The sequence below is a fragment of the Phyllobates terribilis genome, unplaced genomic scaffold (genome assembly GCF_046119375.1).
Source record: "Phyllobates terribilis strain yellow unplaced genomic scaffold, ASM4611937v1 Scaffold_2__4_contigs__length_985480577, whole genome shotgun sequence".
In the NCBI taxonomy this organism is placed as follows: domain Eukaryota; kingdom Metazoa; phylum Chordata; class Amphibia; order Anura; family Dendrobatidae; genus Phyllobates; species Phyllobates terribilis.
In genome coordinates, this window is record NW_027362762.1 from 862,319,536 (window position 1) to 862,337,307 (window position 17,772).

At 42.0% G+C, this 17,772-nt stretch overlaps 1 protein-coding gene across 8 annotated transcripts in view; it reads left to right on the plus strand.

Annotated features, from left to right (window-relative positions):
* The window catches only part of SPECC1 (sperm antigen with calponin homology and coiled-coil domains 1), a 519,798-nt gene that overhangs the window by 319,502 nt on the left and 182,524 nt on the right, over positions 1-17,772 (plus strand). For all 8 annotated transcript variants that reach the window (XM_073667990.1, XM_073667989.1, XM_073667993.1 and 5 more), the window contains 2 exons: positions 6,680-6,753; positions 10,951-11,126. In XM_073667990.1, the coding sequence (XP_073524091.1) occupies positions 6,680-6,753; positions 10,951-11,126 (250 nt within the window). The remainder of the gene's footprint in view (positions 1-6,679; positions 6,754-10,950; positions 11,127-17,772) is intronic.

Below are 17,772 nucleotides of genomic sequence, written 5' to 3' on the forward strand. Positions count from 1 at the left end.
TGCACCTGTAGTAGAAGGCAAAAATCCATCAGAAGAACTCTTGCAGGATGTGCCAGGGATGAGGAGAGATTGCCATCTGCTGGCCAGACACAATCAAGCGGAACTAAGTTGTGCTAGAGGAGTTGAAGGGGGAGCAGATTCAGATACTGGACCTGATCAAGTGACCTCCAGGAAGGATTTCCTGGATATAAAAGTCCAGCGCGCCAAGACACAGGCAGATTTGGCACCAGGCTGCAGAGTGGAGCAGACATGCTCCAGAGGGACCGCAGAGCCCAGTGTGACAGGCCTCACCCGGAGGCCTGCACTGCACCAGAGCTGGATACTGCCTGAAAAGCCCCGGACCCCTTATAGAAGCACCCTGAGCTCTGCACATGTTGGTCAGAGTCAGGACCTGCGCTGAACACTGAGTAAGCTCCCGGGACCCAATGCCACCTGTCAAGGCCCAAGGTCTGTATCTACTTACATCAAGCGTGAGGGACTACCGTTGCCGGTGAAGCCGAGAATAGCTGAGATGGAACTGAGACCTGAGAGACGTGCCAGCAACCGCAGAGGAATCGCGCAAGTGAACAGGGCCGTCACTTCCAACTCTCACCTATGGAACTGGAGACAGTTGGGATTAGGATCTCAGGTTGGGTGGGGGCCTGTTGGTGCATGGGAGGCTAAATGGGATCTGATAGACTTTATCCAGAAGAGACTTGTGGCCTAGCGGGAATAAACGGTGACCCCCGCTAAGGCCATATAAAGAGAACTCATGTGGTGACTCCCACGACTGGGTTCATCACACTTTTGCAAATAACTTTACCGTTATTCACTGAAAGATATTTCTGATTGTCATTCCAAGTTGCAGTTTATTATCACTGTTACAAATCCCATTACATAATAGTTGTTATACATATAAAGTGGTTATATCAATCCCGGGCTGTTCCTGCCTTGTGTCTCTGTGCGTTGCATTCCGGCACCTGTGTTACACACCTCTTAATGATTTAGGGGCGTCTGACTCCAGCATGCCCTTCACCAAGACCGGCGAGAAACTTGCTGGTCTTGATAAATTGAGACATAGCATTTCAGAGTAAACCATACCTGGCTGCAATTGTGCAGCGAAGCTCTGATTCATGTTGCTTGAGGTTTGGACTGCATGAAGCAAGTGAGTTTACCTTCTCCAAGATCCTATCCCAATATTTAGTAGGTGTAATAATAATAGTAAATACCTCCAATTAGAAATGAAGTACAGTTCTTCTGATTTGCTATGTCACTTACCCCATGTGCAGGGCATTTATGTAGCTTAGGTATCCATGGATACTACCACTAACAGCTAATTGTCACTATATGAGTGGTTGTAAGCATGGATATCTAAGCTACTGCAGTTAGCTGTTAGTGGTAGCAACCATGGATTCCTAAGCTACTGCAATGCCCTGCGCATGGGGTAAGTGACCTAGCGAATCAGAAGAACTATACTACATTTCTAATTGGAGGTATTTAATATTATTATTATTATTATTAATAATATTATTATTATTACACCTTCTACATATTGGGATAGGATCTTGGAGATGGGAATACACCTTTTAAAGCAGGTCATATATCCATACTATCACATGTAAAACCTGTTAATCTTCTTTTCAGAGTGCTACTAGGGGTGACAATTTTTTAAGAATATTATTTTGTGGCACGTAAGAAATCTTGTATGACCGGTCTGGACACCAAATTACCAGGACATGGTCTATACTCGTGACCCATTACTATAGTAAATGTTCCACTATACCCTGTGCCGCGTGGTGTAACCTGAAGCTTGTGAGACCCAATCTCCTACAGATCCCCCAACTATCACTGATCTATAATAGTATTTGTCTTCTCATATGGATCAAAAGGACCCTTTGGCTGTTTGGAAATTGCTGTACCCATGTCTGTGCCAGACTAGATCCCCTAGAGTTCTGCCTGTTCTAGTTCTTATCCTTGAGGGGCTTCGGTGGTCTTGTTTCCCTTCCCTGCCCCCCTGTCCAGTGCTATAATCTGTAAAAAGTGATTGAACACACAACTCCCGCTGACTTTGTCCTTTTCCAGGCAGGAAGCTGGTTGTGATTAGATAATATAGCAATAGAGGTCAACTCTGTGTGGTGTGTCAGAGGGCAGGGCAATCTCAAAGGAAACCTGGGAAATCCAGACATGGAAGGGGGCGAGAGTACACCCGTGATTTATGGGTAGGACTGTGCCTCCACATAACATGACGCTCCAGAATATATAACATATACTGGCCATTATATAGCTCAAGGCAGTAACCACTAGAACAACGTTTGCAATCTAACATGATTGTGTTTAAGGAAAGGATGCAACGCAATAATGATAGTTAACACTAATATTACCAAAATGCAAACCGCCTTAGTAAACTTCCTTTTATCCAACTTAATTGGGACCAGACGCTTGCTGGATAAGCAGACAGTCATAGAAAAGGAGATGAAATTAACGTGTAAGGGGCAATCCATAATGTAATAGGAACATAAAATCTGACATTTTTACGAGACTCAGAATTATTTTTTTGCTTGTGTATCAGAATTTACAGATAATTGGATGCTAAAATAAAGAGGACACACATAGATGATGTATCAGCAGGAGGTGCTATGTGTCCCATCATTGGAATACGGGAATAATGCTTAAGTGGGCGCCACAAAAATAGTAAAGGACGCACACTGCATAGTGATAAAACAGCTACAATTATGAAAAAGGAAAGATAAACTATGAAAAAGAAGGTACATCCTGATTGAAAAACTTTCATTTTATTGGAAATCCATAAAAAAGTGTACATAAATAACACCAAAGAAATAAAAACAAGCACGGACGAAAGTGCCACAATGGCAGAACAGTCCCAGCCCAAAAATGGTGATCGGGACACACTCACAAGGCAATATAATAATTATTTGTAAGAAACCAACCAACATGACTGGTAGATACAAAGCTACATGACTTCTCTAATCAAAAAAAATGGTCAATTACGCAGGATATGTAAGATGCTGATTGTTACAAATCTAAAGAATATATATATTATTGGTTGGAAAGAGGTTCAAAGAAGCTTTAAATATCTAATGTAATAATGCAGCATCCAATATTCGGTACATTTTGATAGCCAATAAATGTAAAGGAAGGCTCCCAAGAGCAAGAAATAGATCAAGTAAATACCAAAACCAGGGTATAGGAAAATAGGTTCCCTGTGTGGGAAACTGTGGTACCATGCGTATCGCCGAAACCTGGCTTCCTCAAGGAGTGGAGTATGACGCTGTGTATTGGTGCTATGTAGTATTCATAAGTATATGCCAATATGGTATTCATTGGGATATGTAAGTAGAGGACGTTCGTTGGGAAGAAGTTCAGTTGGATTTGCTGCATACTCTTTATTACGTAAAATTTTAGAGGCGGATCAGCAGTCCACACATAAGAAAGAGTACAGACGTCGTATAATGTCAGCACTGCTAGGATATGCCAATAATATGTCATCAACTTCTATGACCTGCTGATGTGCCTGAAGATAATTGATGTTCAGTGGAGCACTGTGTCTCTTCACATTTTACTAGACAATGTGCCATTATTTTTGTGTGCGTTGGGTGATACCGTAGTCGTACCACAATTACCAGAATGGAGATGAGAACAGCACAGTTGGGTTCCTAGCTGCTGGACCCCCACAGATCTTATATTGATGCCATATCCTAGTGTCATGTCATTAATAGTTTAAACTACAGAACGCTTTAGATTGCTATGCACGTTACTAAACTAGAAAGCGCATCCTTCTTTTTCTTCTTCTTTTTCTTCTTTTTCTTCTTCTTTTTCTTCATTTTCTTTCTTCTTTTTTTCTTAATTTTCTTTTTCTTCTATTTCTTCTTTTTCTCCTTCTTCTTACTACTTTTTCTTTTTAACCATGGAACCGAAGGAAACTCGATAAGAGCCTTGATGTTAAATGTTTTTCTTCTTTTATGTGAAAGTCCTTGGAGACTTTGAAAAGAAAATCCAAAATCCATTAACTTTTTAATTCTGCAGCATCAAAGCGCACAAAAAATGATGTTGATATGATTTTCACGCTTGCATGAAGCAGTTTTCAAAGAAAAACAGGAGCTTGTATTTTTCATCCTTTTTTGGGGGGTATTTCTTTCTACTTTGAACATAAAGTTCCATTTATACATTCATCAGTCTTGTGGGGCCATCATGTGAAAATCACAGAAAATAGAAAATATGTGAGCAGCCGATAAGATAGGAATATATTATTTATTCGATGCCAACTAAACCAATCCAAACACAATGGTACTAATAATTGCTGAGTGCAAATGGACAAAAATGATTGAAGAAAGAGATTTGGCATGTGATTCAAGAGAATACTGTTATGGAGGATAGCAGAGTTTTGCTATAATGGAAATTTCCTTGTAATTGCAAAATAAAGAGTCGGGGTGATCTGGATCATGAGTTGTATTGTGTAATATGGTAGTGACACCTTAAATTCTAGCTCTGGACTATATACAACCCCTGGCAAAAATTATGGAATCACCGGGCTCAGAGGATGTTCATTCAGTTGTTTAACCCTAGAACGCATGACCATAAAAATCTACATTTTTACATACCTGGGGCCTTTTAGGCCCGTGTGCAAATAATAAATAAATGACCAACTGGAAATGACAAACAACTATATACCTGAGGAATACCTAGAGTTTCAAAATTGTAACTAAAGAAATCTTGCAGAAAATAAAAAACAATTAACAGGGCGGGCCTGCGAGGCCCCAGGTATGCGTTCTAGGGTTAATGTTGTTGAAAAAAAGCAGATCACAGACATGGCACAAAACTAAAGTCATTTCAAATGGCAACTTTAGGGCTTTAAGAAACACTAAAAGAAATTAAGATAAAAAATGTGGTACTCAGTAAGGGTAATTTTTTTCAGACCAAGCAGAGGGAAAAAATTATGGAATCACTCAATTCTGAGGAAAAAATTATGGAATCATCCTGTAAATTTTCATTTCCAAAACTAACACCTGCATCAAATTAGATCTACTCGTTAGTCTGCATCTAAAAAGGAGTGATCACACCTTGGAGAGCTGTTGCACCAAGTGGGCTGACATGAATCATGGCTCCAACATGAGAGATGTCAATTGAAACAAAGGAGAGGATTATCAATCTCTTAAAAGAAGGTAAATCATCACGCAATGTTGCAAAAGATGTTGGTTGTTCATAGTCAGCTGTGTCTAAAATCTGGACCAAATGCAAACAACATGTGAAGATTGTTAAAGGCAAACATACTGGTAGACCAAGGAAGACATCAAAGCGTCAAGACCGGAAACTTAAAGCAATATGTCTCCAAAACAGGAAATGCACAACAAAACAAATGAGGAACGAATGGGAGGAAACTGGAGTCAATGTCTGTGACCGAACTGTAAGAAACCGCCTAAAGGAAATGGGATTTACATACAGAAAAGCTAAACATAAGCCATCATTAACACCTAAACAGAAAAAAACAAGGTTACAATGGGCTGAGGAAAAGCAATCGTGGACTGTGGATGACTGGATGAAAGTCATATTCAGTGATGAATCGCGAATCTGCATTGGGCAAGGTGATGATGCTGGAACTTTTGTTTGGTGCCGTTCCAATGAGATTTATAAAGATGTCTGCATGAAGAGAACATGTAAATTTCCACAGTCATTGATGATATGAGGCTGCATGTCAGGTAAAGGCACTGGGGAGATGGCTGACATTACATCTTCAATAAATGCCCAAGTTTACATTGATATTTTGGACAGTTTTCTTATCCCATCAATTGAAAGGATGTTTGGGGATGATGACATCATTTTTCAAGATGATAATGCATCCTGCCATAGAGCAAAAACTGTGAAAACATTCCTTGAAAGAAGACACATAAGGTCAATGTCATGGCCTGCAAATAGTCCGGATCTCAATCCAATTGAAAATCTTTGGTGGAAGTTGAAGAAAATGGTCCATGACAAGGCTCCAACCTGCAAAGCTGATCTGGCAACAGCAATCAGAGAAAGTTGGAGCCAGATTGATGAAGAGTACTGTTTGTCATTCATTAAGTCCATGCCTCAGAGACTGCAAGCTGATATTAAAGCCAGAAGTGGTGGAACAAAATACCAGTGATGTATTGGAGTTTTCTTTTGTGTGTTTGTTTTTCATGATTCCATAATTTTTTCCTCAGAATTGAGTGATTGCATAATTTTTTCCCTCTGTTTGGTCTGAAAAAAATTACCCTTACTGAGTACCACATTTTTTATCTTGATTTCTTTTAGTGTTTTTTAAAGCCATAAAGTTGCCATTTGAAATGACTTTAGTTTTGTCCCATGTCTGTGATCTGCTTTTTTTCAACAACATTAAACAACTGAATGAACATCCTCGGAGCCTGGCGATTCCATAATTTTTACCAGGGGTTGTATAACATTGTTATAGCACTGATGTAATGCTTCATAATAAAATGTATAATTAATTTTGTATATGATGATGCAAGATATGGGACATTATCAGATGTTGCTCACTCTCCTTACATGTGATTGTCATAGGGTGCAGATTTACTTTACTTTTCACTGGTTATATCCCATTATAGTGGGGAAAGAGCACCACCTTGTGGCGACAGCATTGAATTACCTCATTCTATATATCAAGCATCACACTGGAATTGAGATCTGTGTTTTTCTCATTTAGATAAAGTGGATAAACTGGAGGAACAAAAACAAGATTTGGAAAGACAACTAAAGCTCCTCAATAAGCAAATGAAGGTAAAATTTTTATCAGATGTAGAAACTTTTTTGATTTTGAATATTGAAAGCTTTATTAGGATATTTTCTATGTGTTTTGTTGGTACGCATAATACATTTTTATGTTTAAATGATGATGCTACAGAATATGTTGGTGCTTTTATAAATATTGCTTTAATGTGCAAGGACATGCAGGTATTCAGAACACACCTTAATAGAACATTTGCTAGAGAAATGAAATGATGAAATTAGTGTATTCTCAAGTATGTCTTCCTTATATTCACACCTACATTCGGCCATTCCATTTGTCAGATCTGCTTCTTCAGACAAACATAATTAATGTCCAAAATGGATCCATTGCATAATGGATGCAAACATTGATTATTATGCGGTAATTAATTCAGCCTCCTTTTAACTCAGTGATGCCACAGATCTGTTTTGGACATTAATTTAATTTGTCTGTGCCTAAAATCTGAACTGATTAAGACCGTTTTATGATGTAGTTTCCATTCTGGAATAGACAAGAGTCTGTATAATGGTCATATCATGCAGTCATAGACCAAAGGTCTGAGACTGACACAAATTTTGTTTTTCACACTTTCTGTTGCTTCAGTGTTTTTAGATCTTTTAGTCGGATGTTTTATGGTTACTTATGTACAATTATAAACATTTCATACGTTTTTTTTAACTTTTATTGTCAATATATCAGGTTTATGCAAAAACTCAATATTCACCGTGTTAATTTATTCTTCAAGACTTCTGCCCTTCGCTCTGACAGCTGGATATCAACTTCTGGGCCAGATCCTGACTGATGACCGCACATTCTTGTCTATTCAGTGCTTGGAGTTTATCACAATTTCTGTGTTTTTTTTGTTTTTTTTTGTACACCCCCTTTTTGAAAATTGACCACAGGTTGTCAATGGAATTGAGATCTGGGGAGCTTCCTGGCCATGGACGCAAAATTTCAAAGTTTTGTTCACTGATTCACTTAGTTATCAATCTTCCCGTGTGATATGGTCTCCATCATGCTGGAAAAAGCAATGTCCATCACAAAGTTGCTCCTTGATCATGAGGAGAAGTTGCTCTTGGAGGAGGTTTAGATCCCATTCTTTATTCATAGCAGTGTTCTTAGGCAAAATTATGAGTGAGCCCCCTCCATGGATGAAAAGTAACCACACATGAGTGGTCTGAGGAGTCTTTACTGTTGGTATGACTCATGGTAGCGCTCACCTTTTCTTCACAGTCATTCTTCCAGATGTCCCAAACAGTCTGAAGGCGGCTTCATCAGAGAAAATAACTTTACCCAACTCCTTTGCAGCCCAATCCCTGTACATTCTACAGAATGTCAATCTGTCCTTGAGGTTTACTTAAAGAGAAGTGGTTTCTCTGCTGCTCTTCTTGATGCAAGGCCAGCCTCTAATAGCCTTTTCGTACAGTGGGGAAAATAAGTATTTCATACTCTGCTGATTTTGCAAGTTTTCCCACCTACAAAGAACGGAGAGGTCTGTAATTTTTATCATAGGTCACTTCACCTGTGGAAGACAGAACCTAAAAATAAAAACCAGAAAATCACATTGTTTGATTTTTTTACAGAATTAATTAGCATTTTATTGCATGAAATTAAATTTGATACAATAGAAAAATAGAACTTAATATTTGGTACAGAAACCTTTGTTTCCAATTACCTCGGTCAGATGTTTTCCTGTCGTTCTTGACCAAGTTTTCACACACTGCAGCAGGGATTTTGGCCCACTCCTCCATACAGATCTTCTCCAGATCTTTCAGGTTTCGGGTCTGTTGCTGGGCAATATTGAGTTTCCGCTCCATCAAAAGATTTTTTTATTGGGTTCAGGTCTGGAAACTGGCTTGGCCACTCCAGGACCTTGAAATGCTTCTTACAGAGCCACTCCTTAGTTGCCCTGGCTGTGTGTTTCAGGTCATTGCCATGCTGGAAGACTCAGCCACGACCCATCTTCAATGCTCTTACTGATGAAAGGAGTTTGTTAGCCAAAATCTTGCAATATATGATCCCATCCATCCTCCCTTCAGTATGGTGCAGTTGATCTGTCCCCTTTGCAGAAAAGCACCACCAAAGTATGATGTTTCCCCCACCATGCTTCACAGTTGGGAAGGTGTTCTTAGGGTTGTACTCATCCTTCTTCCTCCAAACACGAGGAAGTGGAGTTGATACCAGAAAGTTCTATTTTGGTCTCATCTGATCATATGACCTTCTCCCATGCCTCCTTTGGATCATCGAGATGGTCATTAGTGAACTTCAAACGGTCCTGGACATGTGCTAGCATGAGCAGGGGGACCTTGCGTGCCCTGCAGGATTTTAATCCATGACGGTGTAGAGTGTTACTAACGGTAATGTCTGAGACTGTGGTCCCAGCTCTCTTCAGGTCATTTACCAGGTCCTACCGTGTAGTTCTGAGCTGATTCCTGACTGTTCTCAGAATCATCCTCACCCCACGAAGTGAGATCTTTGATGGAGCCCCAGACCGAGGAAGATTGACAATCATCTTGTGTTTCTTCCATTTTCTAATAATTGTGGCAACAGTTATTCCCTTCTAACCAAGCTGCTTGCCTATTGCCCTGTAGCCCATCCCAGCATTGTGCTGGTCTACAATTTTGTCCCTGGTGTCTTTGGACAGCTCTTTGGTCTTGGCCATGGTGGATAGGTTGGAGTGTGATTGATTCAGTGTGTGGACAGGTGTCTTTTATACAGGTAACAAGTTCAAACAGGTGCAATTAATACAGGTAATGAGTGCAGAGTAGGAGGGCTTCTTAAAGAAAAATTAACAGGTCTGTGAGAGCCAGAATTCTTGCTGGTTGGTAGGAGACCAAAAACTTATTTCATGCAAGAAAATGCAATTTAATTGTTTAAAAGTCATACAATGTGATTTTATTTTTTTTCTTTTTAGATTCTGTCTCTCACAGTTGAAGTGTGCCTATGATAAAAATTACAGACCTCTCCATTCTTTGTAGGTTGGAAAACTTGCAAATTACGCAAATACGTATTTTACCCACTGTTTTTTCACACTCTGATTCCATCATTGAAAAAAAAACTTAATCCCCTATACTGCCTCATTGAATAATATTGGTCTGACTGCTGTCTATTTTTTCATGGATATCACTTGGACTGAAAGTACAGTCATGTGAACCGACCCTTAGCTTGTTATTCTGACCACACCAGAAATGGATAAAACATAATTTTTATTTTTGAATTTCTCCTGTCCGTCATGGAAATGTTAACTTGTAAAGTGTAGGTTAGAATTTATGATCAACCCAACAGGCCTTACCACAGATTCTTCTTTGGAGGGCAAGTTATTTTTCCCTTGCATGATGTTGACCAGTCAGTCATAAGCAATCAGCATACAGGGGAGAAAAGAACATGCCCCCCAGAAAGTCAGAAGAACATGCCTTATCCTTTGAGATGTTATGATAGACAGCCCTGCACTCAGCCCTGATCTCTGCACCACCTGTGTAGTATAGAGCAGAGCTGAGTGTGATTACAAACTACTTTCATCTATTGCAGTCAGTATGGGGGAAACGCACAATGAGAAGAGAGCTGCAGAGGTTTTTGTAATCACACTCAATTGAGCTGTATCCTCCTCCCCCCATACTGACTGCCATGAGATGAAAGCTGTTTGTAATCACACTTAGTTCTTGTCTATACTATACAGATTGTGCTAAGAGCAGGGCTTTCCACCATTACATCTCACAGGATAAGGCATGTTCTTCTGATTTTCTGGGGGCGTCTTCTTCTTTCCCCAGGATGACGCCTACTGCTTACGATTGGTCAGTGACATACAGGGGGCGAAGTACACACCCCCCAGAAAAGAATCTCTGGTAACGCCCCCTTGGACTTATCATAAATTCTAGGAAAAGCAAGCACTCACATGTTGGTTAATTTTTTTATTCCACAACTCAAAAAACGTTTCAGCCTGTCCAAGGCTTTTTTCAATTGTCAATTATCATAAATTCTAACCTAAATTTTATAAGCTAATATCTCCACAAAGGAGATAAGAATTTAAAAAATAAAAAAATGCTTTATTAAGCTCTGCAGCCACTATCCTATGATGTGGCCCCTTTAACATGCTAAACATTGCGAAAGTTCCTCTTTAAATAAAATGCTGTGCTGTTCTCTAGTTTTCAAAAGTCAGTAGTGCCAAGTTTGATAGTGAAAGTGATAATTGTTGGGTTATTCCATCATAGGAAGATGCTGAAGAATGGAAGCGGTTCCAAGCAGACCTGCAGACCGCAGTGGTCGTAGCAAATGACATAAAATGTGAAGCTCAGCAAGAATTGCGCGCTGTGAAAAGGAGGTTGCAGGAAGAGGAAGAAAGGAATGCTCATCTTCACCGGGAACTGGAAGACGTGCGTGGGAGCAGGTCAGGATACCACTGATTTTAGCGTTTATACTTTTTACCATTTATATTTTTACTCTGTGGAAGATTCTTCAGTATGTTCTCTGAAATGGTTGGAGCTCCATAAGTCAGATCATCACTGATCACTCTTTTTTACCATATATACTGTATATAAAACCCTTTGATTGTTATGAACGCCAATAGTGCATATATGGACACTGTAGCCTCAATATACAAAAAATGTAAATTAGATATTGGAGCAATTTTCTAATATAATTTTATTGTTAGAATAGCTCCTTTAAAATCTAACATTTTATTAGGAAATCCGGTTTAAGTCAAGTCTAAACGTATTAAATATAAGCTTTAATTTTATTAAAAACGCCCAGGAATGACTCCCTTGCTTTCCTGACATTAAGAATAAAAGAATTCCCTTTTATAGGAGCTTTAACATTGTTCGGTGGGAGTGCAACATACGGTACCCCCGCCAATCAGCTGTTCTTGGTTTCTGTGGTGGCCGGAACTGGTCAGTTATGGAGCTGCACAGCTTGGTCAACTGTATAGTGGCCGGGCCAGGTACTGCACATCTGCCACCTATTCAAATTAATAGGGAGGGTTTGTGCAGTACCTGACCACAGCCACTATTCCATCAATGGAGCTGTGCAGTTCTGACCACTGCCGACAACAGGAACACTGATGATCTATCCGAAGTATAGGCCATCAGTGTTAAAGTCCCGGACAACCCCTTTAATCCCCATTCCAATTAGTATGGTGCCACATATCCAGCAAAATGCAAGGGGTGGAGGTGCTGGTACCTAGTAGGCAATGCACTCCTCCAACACATGTGTAATATAGAAGATAGACCCTGGAATCTGGATACAGCCCGTGCAGAGAATATGAACCATAATTGGTAGAATTGGCCATGATTACTATTTATTGTTGTATGTACAATCACTGTTGTGTTTTCTCTTGTGCTATTTTCTTTTTGATTCTAGTATTAGTGTTGTACAATCCAATAATATACACGATATGGTTTTAGTATAAATGCCAGCATGGCAGAATGTGATATATTGACATCGGAGATATTGGTCGCACATGAATGTGACTGATTTAGACACAGGTCATAGTCACACTCCTGGCTATATGCATTACCTGCTCTGTGTTTGCGCTTCTGTTAATCCATTCTTGTTATATGTTTTATGCTACATAAGTGTATTTTATGATACATTAATATTACTAGCATTTATGTACGTAAATACATTTTGTGTTACTTTTTAAAACACTATGACTTATCCTCAGAGGGGTATTTCCTTGGTCAAATATTTATGGCATGTCTTTAGGATCTGCCCAAATTGTTGTGGGGTCACCTGAATAAAAGGGCAAAAGTTGAGACTAGACACCATTGTATACGCTTCTCAGCTGAAAAAGTATGCTAGATAGTTGTAGAACACTGCAGTACACAGCAATTAAGAACTTTTCAACCAACGTGGAAAAAACGTTAAAATGTCACCTACTTAGTTCCTGCTATTTAGAAGATCAAAGGGTATATCCTTTCTGGTCGCTCCTGCATGCTTTTACCCTGTGCAGAGGTTGCGATGACTAGTGTTGAGCGAATTTGTTCGGCATTTCAAAGTCGGGTTCATGTTTGGGGTTCTGGCTTGTTCGCGCCAAAAAATCGGCTCTGTCCACAAACATCCCTGATTTGCCACACTTTCACGCACGCAAATCAGGGATGTTCGTGGGTGCAGCCGATTTTTTTGGCGCGAACAAGCCGGAACCCAAACACAAACCCGAATTTGAAATGCCAAACAAATTCGCTCAACACTAGTGATGACCCACCAAGGACACTGTATAGGCTATAACTCAACGAGAGGTGGGTGAAAAATTTTACTCTGGGCAGAAGCTGACTTTCCAGGTTTTTCCATGTGTGTTAAATTAAATGACTGTTCTGCCAATAATACATTTCATAATAATAATTAATATTCCCTTGGCTCTTTTGATCAGTCCTTGTACTCCGGGATTTTTAGGTCTTCCAGTTTCGTATAAGTTGCACCTATAGTCCTTCCGCTATGATAGTAGTCTTGGTTTTTAATTGCTATTTTCTTTTTGTGTTCAATGGAAAAAACATCAGACAAGGTCCTGTAAGACTGCAGCTTGCAGCAAATGAATGTCCAATCGCTGAATATGTTCACAAGCGTGAGAGTCTCAAATTGCGAGTGGCTCACCATTCTGGCCCATAATTCTCTCATCTGACGTCCAAAAGCCTAAGAAGCAACCCATAGTTATTCACTTTACCAATTTGCTCCATGTAAGGTGTCCAGCTCGGCAAAAGTTGGTGTCATCTGCTGCAGGGGCGGACACAGACTGTAGTGGGCCCCTGTGCAAGAATCTTTGGGGGGCCCCCCCCCTGCCCTTTATAGGGGGCATGAAGGGCCCCCCCCCCCCCCCCGTGCATCTCTGATTCCCCCCACTCCTAGTTAATTAATTGTATTTAAAAAAAATAAAACTTGTTATACTTACCCCCAGGGATGGCTCCAGGTTTTTGTGGGTCCTGGGCGACAGAGTTTCAGTGGCCCCTTTAACACATACCATGATTCATGATGCACAGATACCACAGAGAAATATATATATATAGTACAAGGCCAAGGATTTCACTTACTACATGACATGAGCGATATCTATTGTAAATTCTACAATAGCTCAGAAACCGGCGAATCCTCACAGCGCACAGTGCAGACCGGACAGTATAGTCCTCCATACAGTATTATGGGCTCCATATAATGCTCTATACAGGATACTGACCCCCTTATAATGCTCCATACAGGATACTGGTCCCCATATAATGCTCCATACATGATACTGGTCCTGTTCCCCCCCTTATAATGCCTCATGCAGGATGATACCCCCCTTTTAATGCCCTATGCAGGATGTCACCTCTACCCCCCATAAAATGCCCCATGCAGGATGTCACCTCCCCCCCATATAATGCCCCTTGCAGGATGTCACTTCCCCCCTTTTCAATGCCCCATGCAGTATGTCAGACCACCCCCTCCCTTTTCAATGCCCCATGCAGTATGTCAGACCACCCCCTCCCTTATAATGCCCCATGCAGGAGGTCACACACACACCCTCCTTATAATGCCCCATGCAGTATGTCACACACACACCCTCCTTATAATGCCCCATGCAGTATGTCACACACACACCCTCCTTATAATGCCCCATGCAGGATGTCAATTCCCCCCTTCCCCTCTTATAATGCCCCATGCTGGATGTCACTTCCCCCCTCCCCCTCTTATAATGCCCCATGCAGGATGTCACTTCCCCTCTTATAATGCCCCATGCAGGATGTCAATTCCCCCCTCCCCCTCTTATAATGTCCCATGCAGGATGTCACTTCCCCTCTTATAATGCCCCATGCAGTATGTCACTTCCCCCCTTCCCCTCTTATAATGCCCCATGCAGGATGTCACGCCCACTCTCCCCCCACCATATAATGCCCCATGCGGTATGTCACCCCCCCCCATATAATGCCCCATACAGTATGTCACACACACCCCATATAATGCCCCATGCGGTTTGTCACCCCCCCCATATAATGCCCCATGCAGTATGTCACCCCCCCCCATATAATGCCCCATGCAGGACGTCACACCCACTCTCCCCCCACCATATAATGCCCCATGCGGTATGTCACCCCCACCATATAATGCCCCATGCAGGACATCACACCCACTCTCCCCCCACCATATAATGCCCCATGCCCCCATACATAAAAAAAAAAAAATCAAATACTCACCTCACTTCTTACCTGATGCTGATCCGGACTCCACAGCGTCGCCCGCGTCTTCCCGCTGTGACAGCTCAGGAGAGATCGCGCGCGGTATAAACATATCACCGTGCCCTCTGACCTGAGACGTCACTGTCAGAGGACGCGGAAGATGCTGCGGAGGCACGGGGAGGGGTAAGTATTGTGCCGGCGCCGTCACATGACTGGAGATGTCCTGCGCTCAGCATGGGGCCGGGGGCCCATGCTGAGCGCAGGGACATCTCCGGTCATGTGACGGCTGGGGGGTCCTGCGGGGGGGCCCCATGAGGAGACGCACAAGACGGGGGCCCCGACAGCCTGGGCCCCATGCTGGAGTCAGGGCAGTCATGCCCTGATGGCGGCCCTGCTGGAGGCTGGAGGGGCCCCCTCTCCCTCGGGGCCCCCGTTCAATGAACCGGCTGCACAGACGGTAGGTCCGCCCCTGATCTGCTGTCGGTCTGGTCATCGTACACTAAGTTTTATTCTGCCATTTGTTATTTTGCCTCCTTTCAGCACATAGTGTTATGCTTTCCTTCCTTCTTTGGATCATTTTTCTCTCTCCAGTTATGGTAGATAGACAGGCCGACGTCTTGGGGACAGGATTTGTAGCTGCAGTCGTAAACATAGTACATGATATGGTAATCCCGGTAGAGACGGCAGGGTCTGCCATGTGTTTGTTGTGGTAGGGTTTGTCTCTTAAAATATACAGCCTCGTTTCCCTGTCTCCTCGTTGGTCTTAATTGTGGAACCATAAGGCACCAGCAATGGTATTTGACTATTTTTTTAATTATCATTTTTTTTCATCATAATTATCATTTTCTCTATACAAATAATGAGGAAATCTTTGTCCAAAGTACAGATAAGTCTACAATTAGCTGTGCAAACAAACTGGACTAAATGAACAGTCAGAATCAGCATCATTTTTAAAAATTGCAATTTTGCAGTTTTGTGTTATTGTTTCAGATAGTTCAGCCATAGCACAGTGTTCTGCATGGGATCCTTTTAGTTATTTCATTTCATAGCTCTGTTTTTAGTGTGATCAGTCATGTGGCCACACTCAAAATCTAGAACATACGAAGATCAGGGCATTAAAGGGGTATTTTCATGACATAAATTGATGTTGTGTCGCTAAGATGTGCTGTAACTTTATGATGTGAGGGGGTCTGCCCTCTGGGACACCCATGATCCTGAGATTGAAGTGGCTGATTCTGTGGCACAATATCATTTTATATTGGTGGGGGTCCAACCTCTAGGAATCCTTTATGATCCTAAAAATAAAGTGGTTGTACAGTATATACACTGCTCAAAAAAATAAAGGGAACACTTAAACAACAGAATATAACTCCAAGTAAATCAAACTTCTGTGAAATCAAACTGTCCACTTAGGAAGCAACACTGATTGACAGTCAATTTCACATGCTGTTGTGCAAATGGAATAGACAATAGATGGAAATTATTGGCAATTATCAAGTCACACTCAATAAAGGAGTGGTTCTGCAGGTGGGTACCACAGACCACATCTCAGTACCAATGCTTTCTGGCTGAAGTTTTGGTCACTTTTGAATGTTGGTTGTGCTTTCACACTCGTGGTAGCATGAGACTGACTCTACAACCCACGGAAGTTGCTCAGGTAGTGCAGCTCATCCAGGATAGCACAGAGCACATCAATGCAAGCTGTAACAAGAAGGTTTGCTGTGTCTGTCAGCGTAGTGTCCAGAGGCTGGAGGTGCTACCAGGAGACAGGCCAGTACACCAGGAGACGTGGAGGGGGCCGTAGGAGGGCAACAACCCAGTAGCAGGACCGCTACCTCCGCCTTTGTGCAAGGAGGAACAAGAGGAGCACTGCCAGAGCCCTGCAAAATGACCTCCAGCAGGCCACAAATGTGCATGTGTCTGCACAAACGGTTAGAAACCGAATCCATGAGGGTGGTATGAGGGCCCGATGTCCACAGACTGGGGTTGTGCTCACAGCCCAACACCGTGCAGGACGCTTGGCATTTGCCACAGAACACCAGGATTGACAGAGTCTGGAGACGCCATGGAGAGCGATCTGCTGCCTTCAACATCCTTCAGCATTACCGGTTTGGCAGTGGGTCAGTAATGGTGTGGGGTGACATTTCTTTGGAGGGCTGCACAGCCCTCCATGTGCTCGCCAGAGGTAGCCTGACTGCTATTAGGTACCGAGGTGAGTTCCTCAGACCCCTTGTGAGACCATATGCTGGTGAGGTTGGCCCTGGGTTCCTCCTAATGCAGGACAATGCCAGACTTCATGTGGCTGGAGTGTGTCAGCAGTTCCTGCAAGATGAAGGCATTGAAGCTATGGACTGGCCCGCCCCTTCCCCAGACCTGAATCCGATTGAGCACATCTGGGACATCATGTCTCGCTCCATCCACCAGCGTCACGTTGCACCACAGACTGTCCAGGAGTTGGCGGATGCTTTAGTCCAGGTCTGGTAGGAGATCCCACAGGAGATCATCCGCAACCTCATCAGGAGCATGCCCAGGCGTTGTAGGGAGGTCATACCGTCACATGGAGGCCACACACAATACTGAGCCTCATTTTGACTTGTTTTAAGGACATTACATCAGAGTTGGGTCAGCCTGTAGTGTGTTTTTCCACTTTAATTTTGGGGGTGACTCCAAATCCAGGCCTCCATTGGTTAATAAATTTGAATTCCATTGATGATTTTTGTGTGATTTTGTTGTCAGCACATTCAACTTTGTACAGAACAAAGTATTCAATGAGAATATTTCATTCATTCAGATCTAGGATGTGTTATTTGAGTGTTCCCTTTATTTTTTTGAGCAGTGTACTAGCGATTTGCCATAACCGTATGATAAAGGACTAACCCTTTAATGAAACTT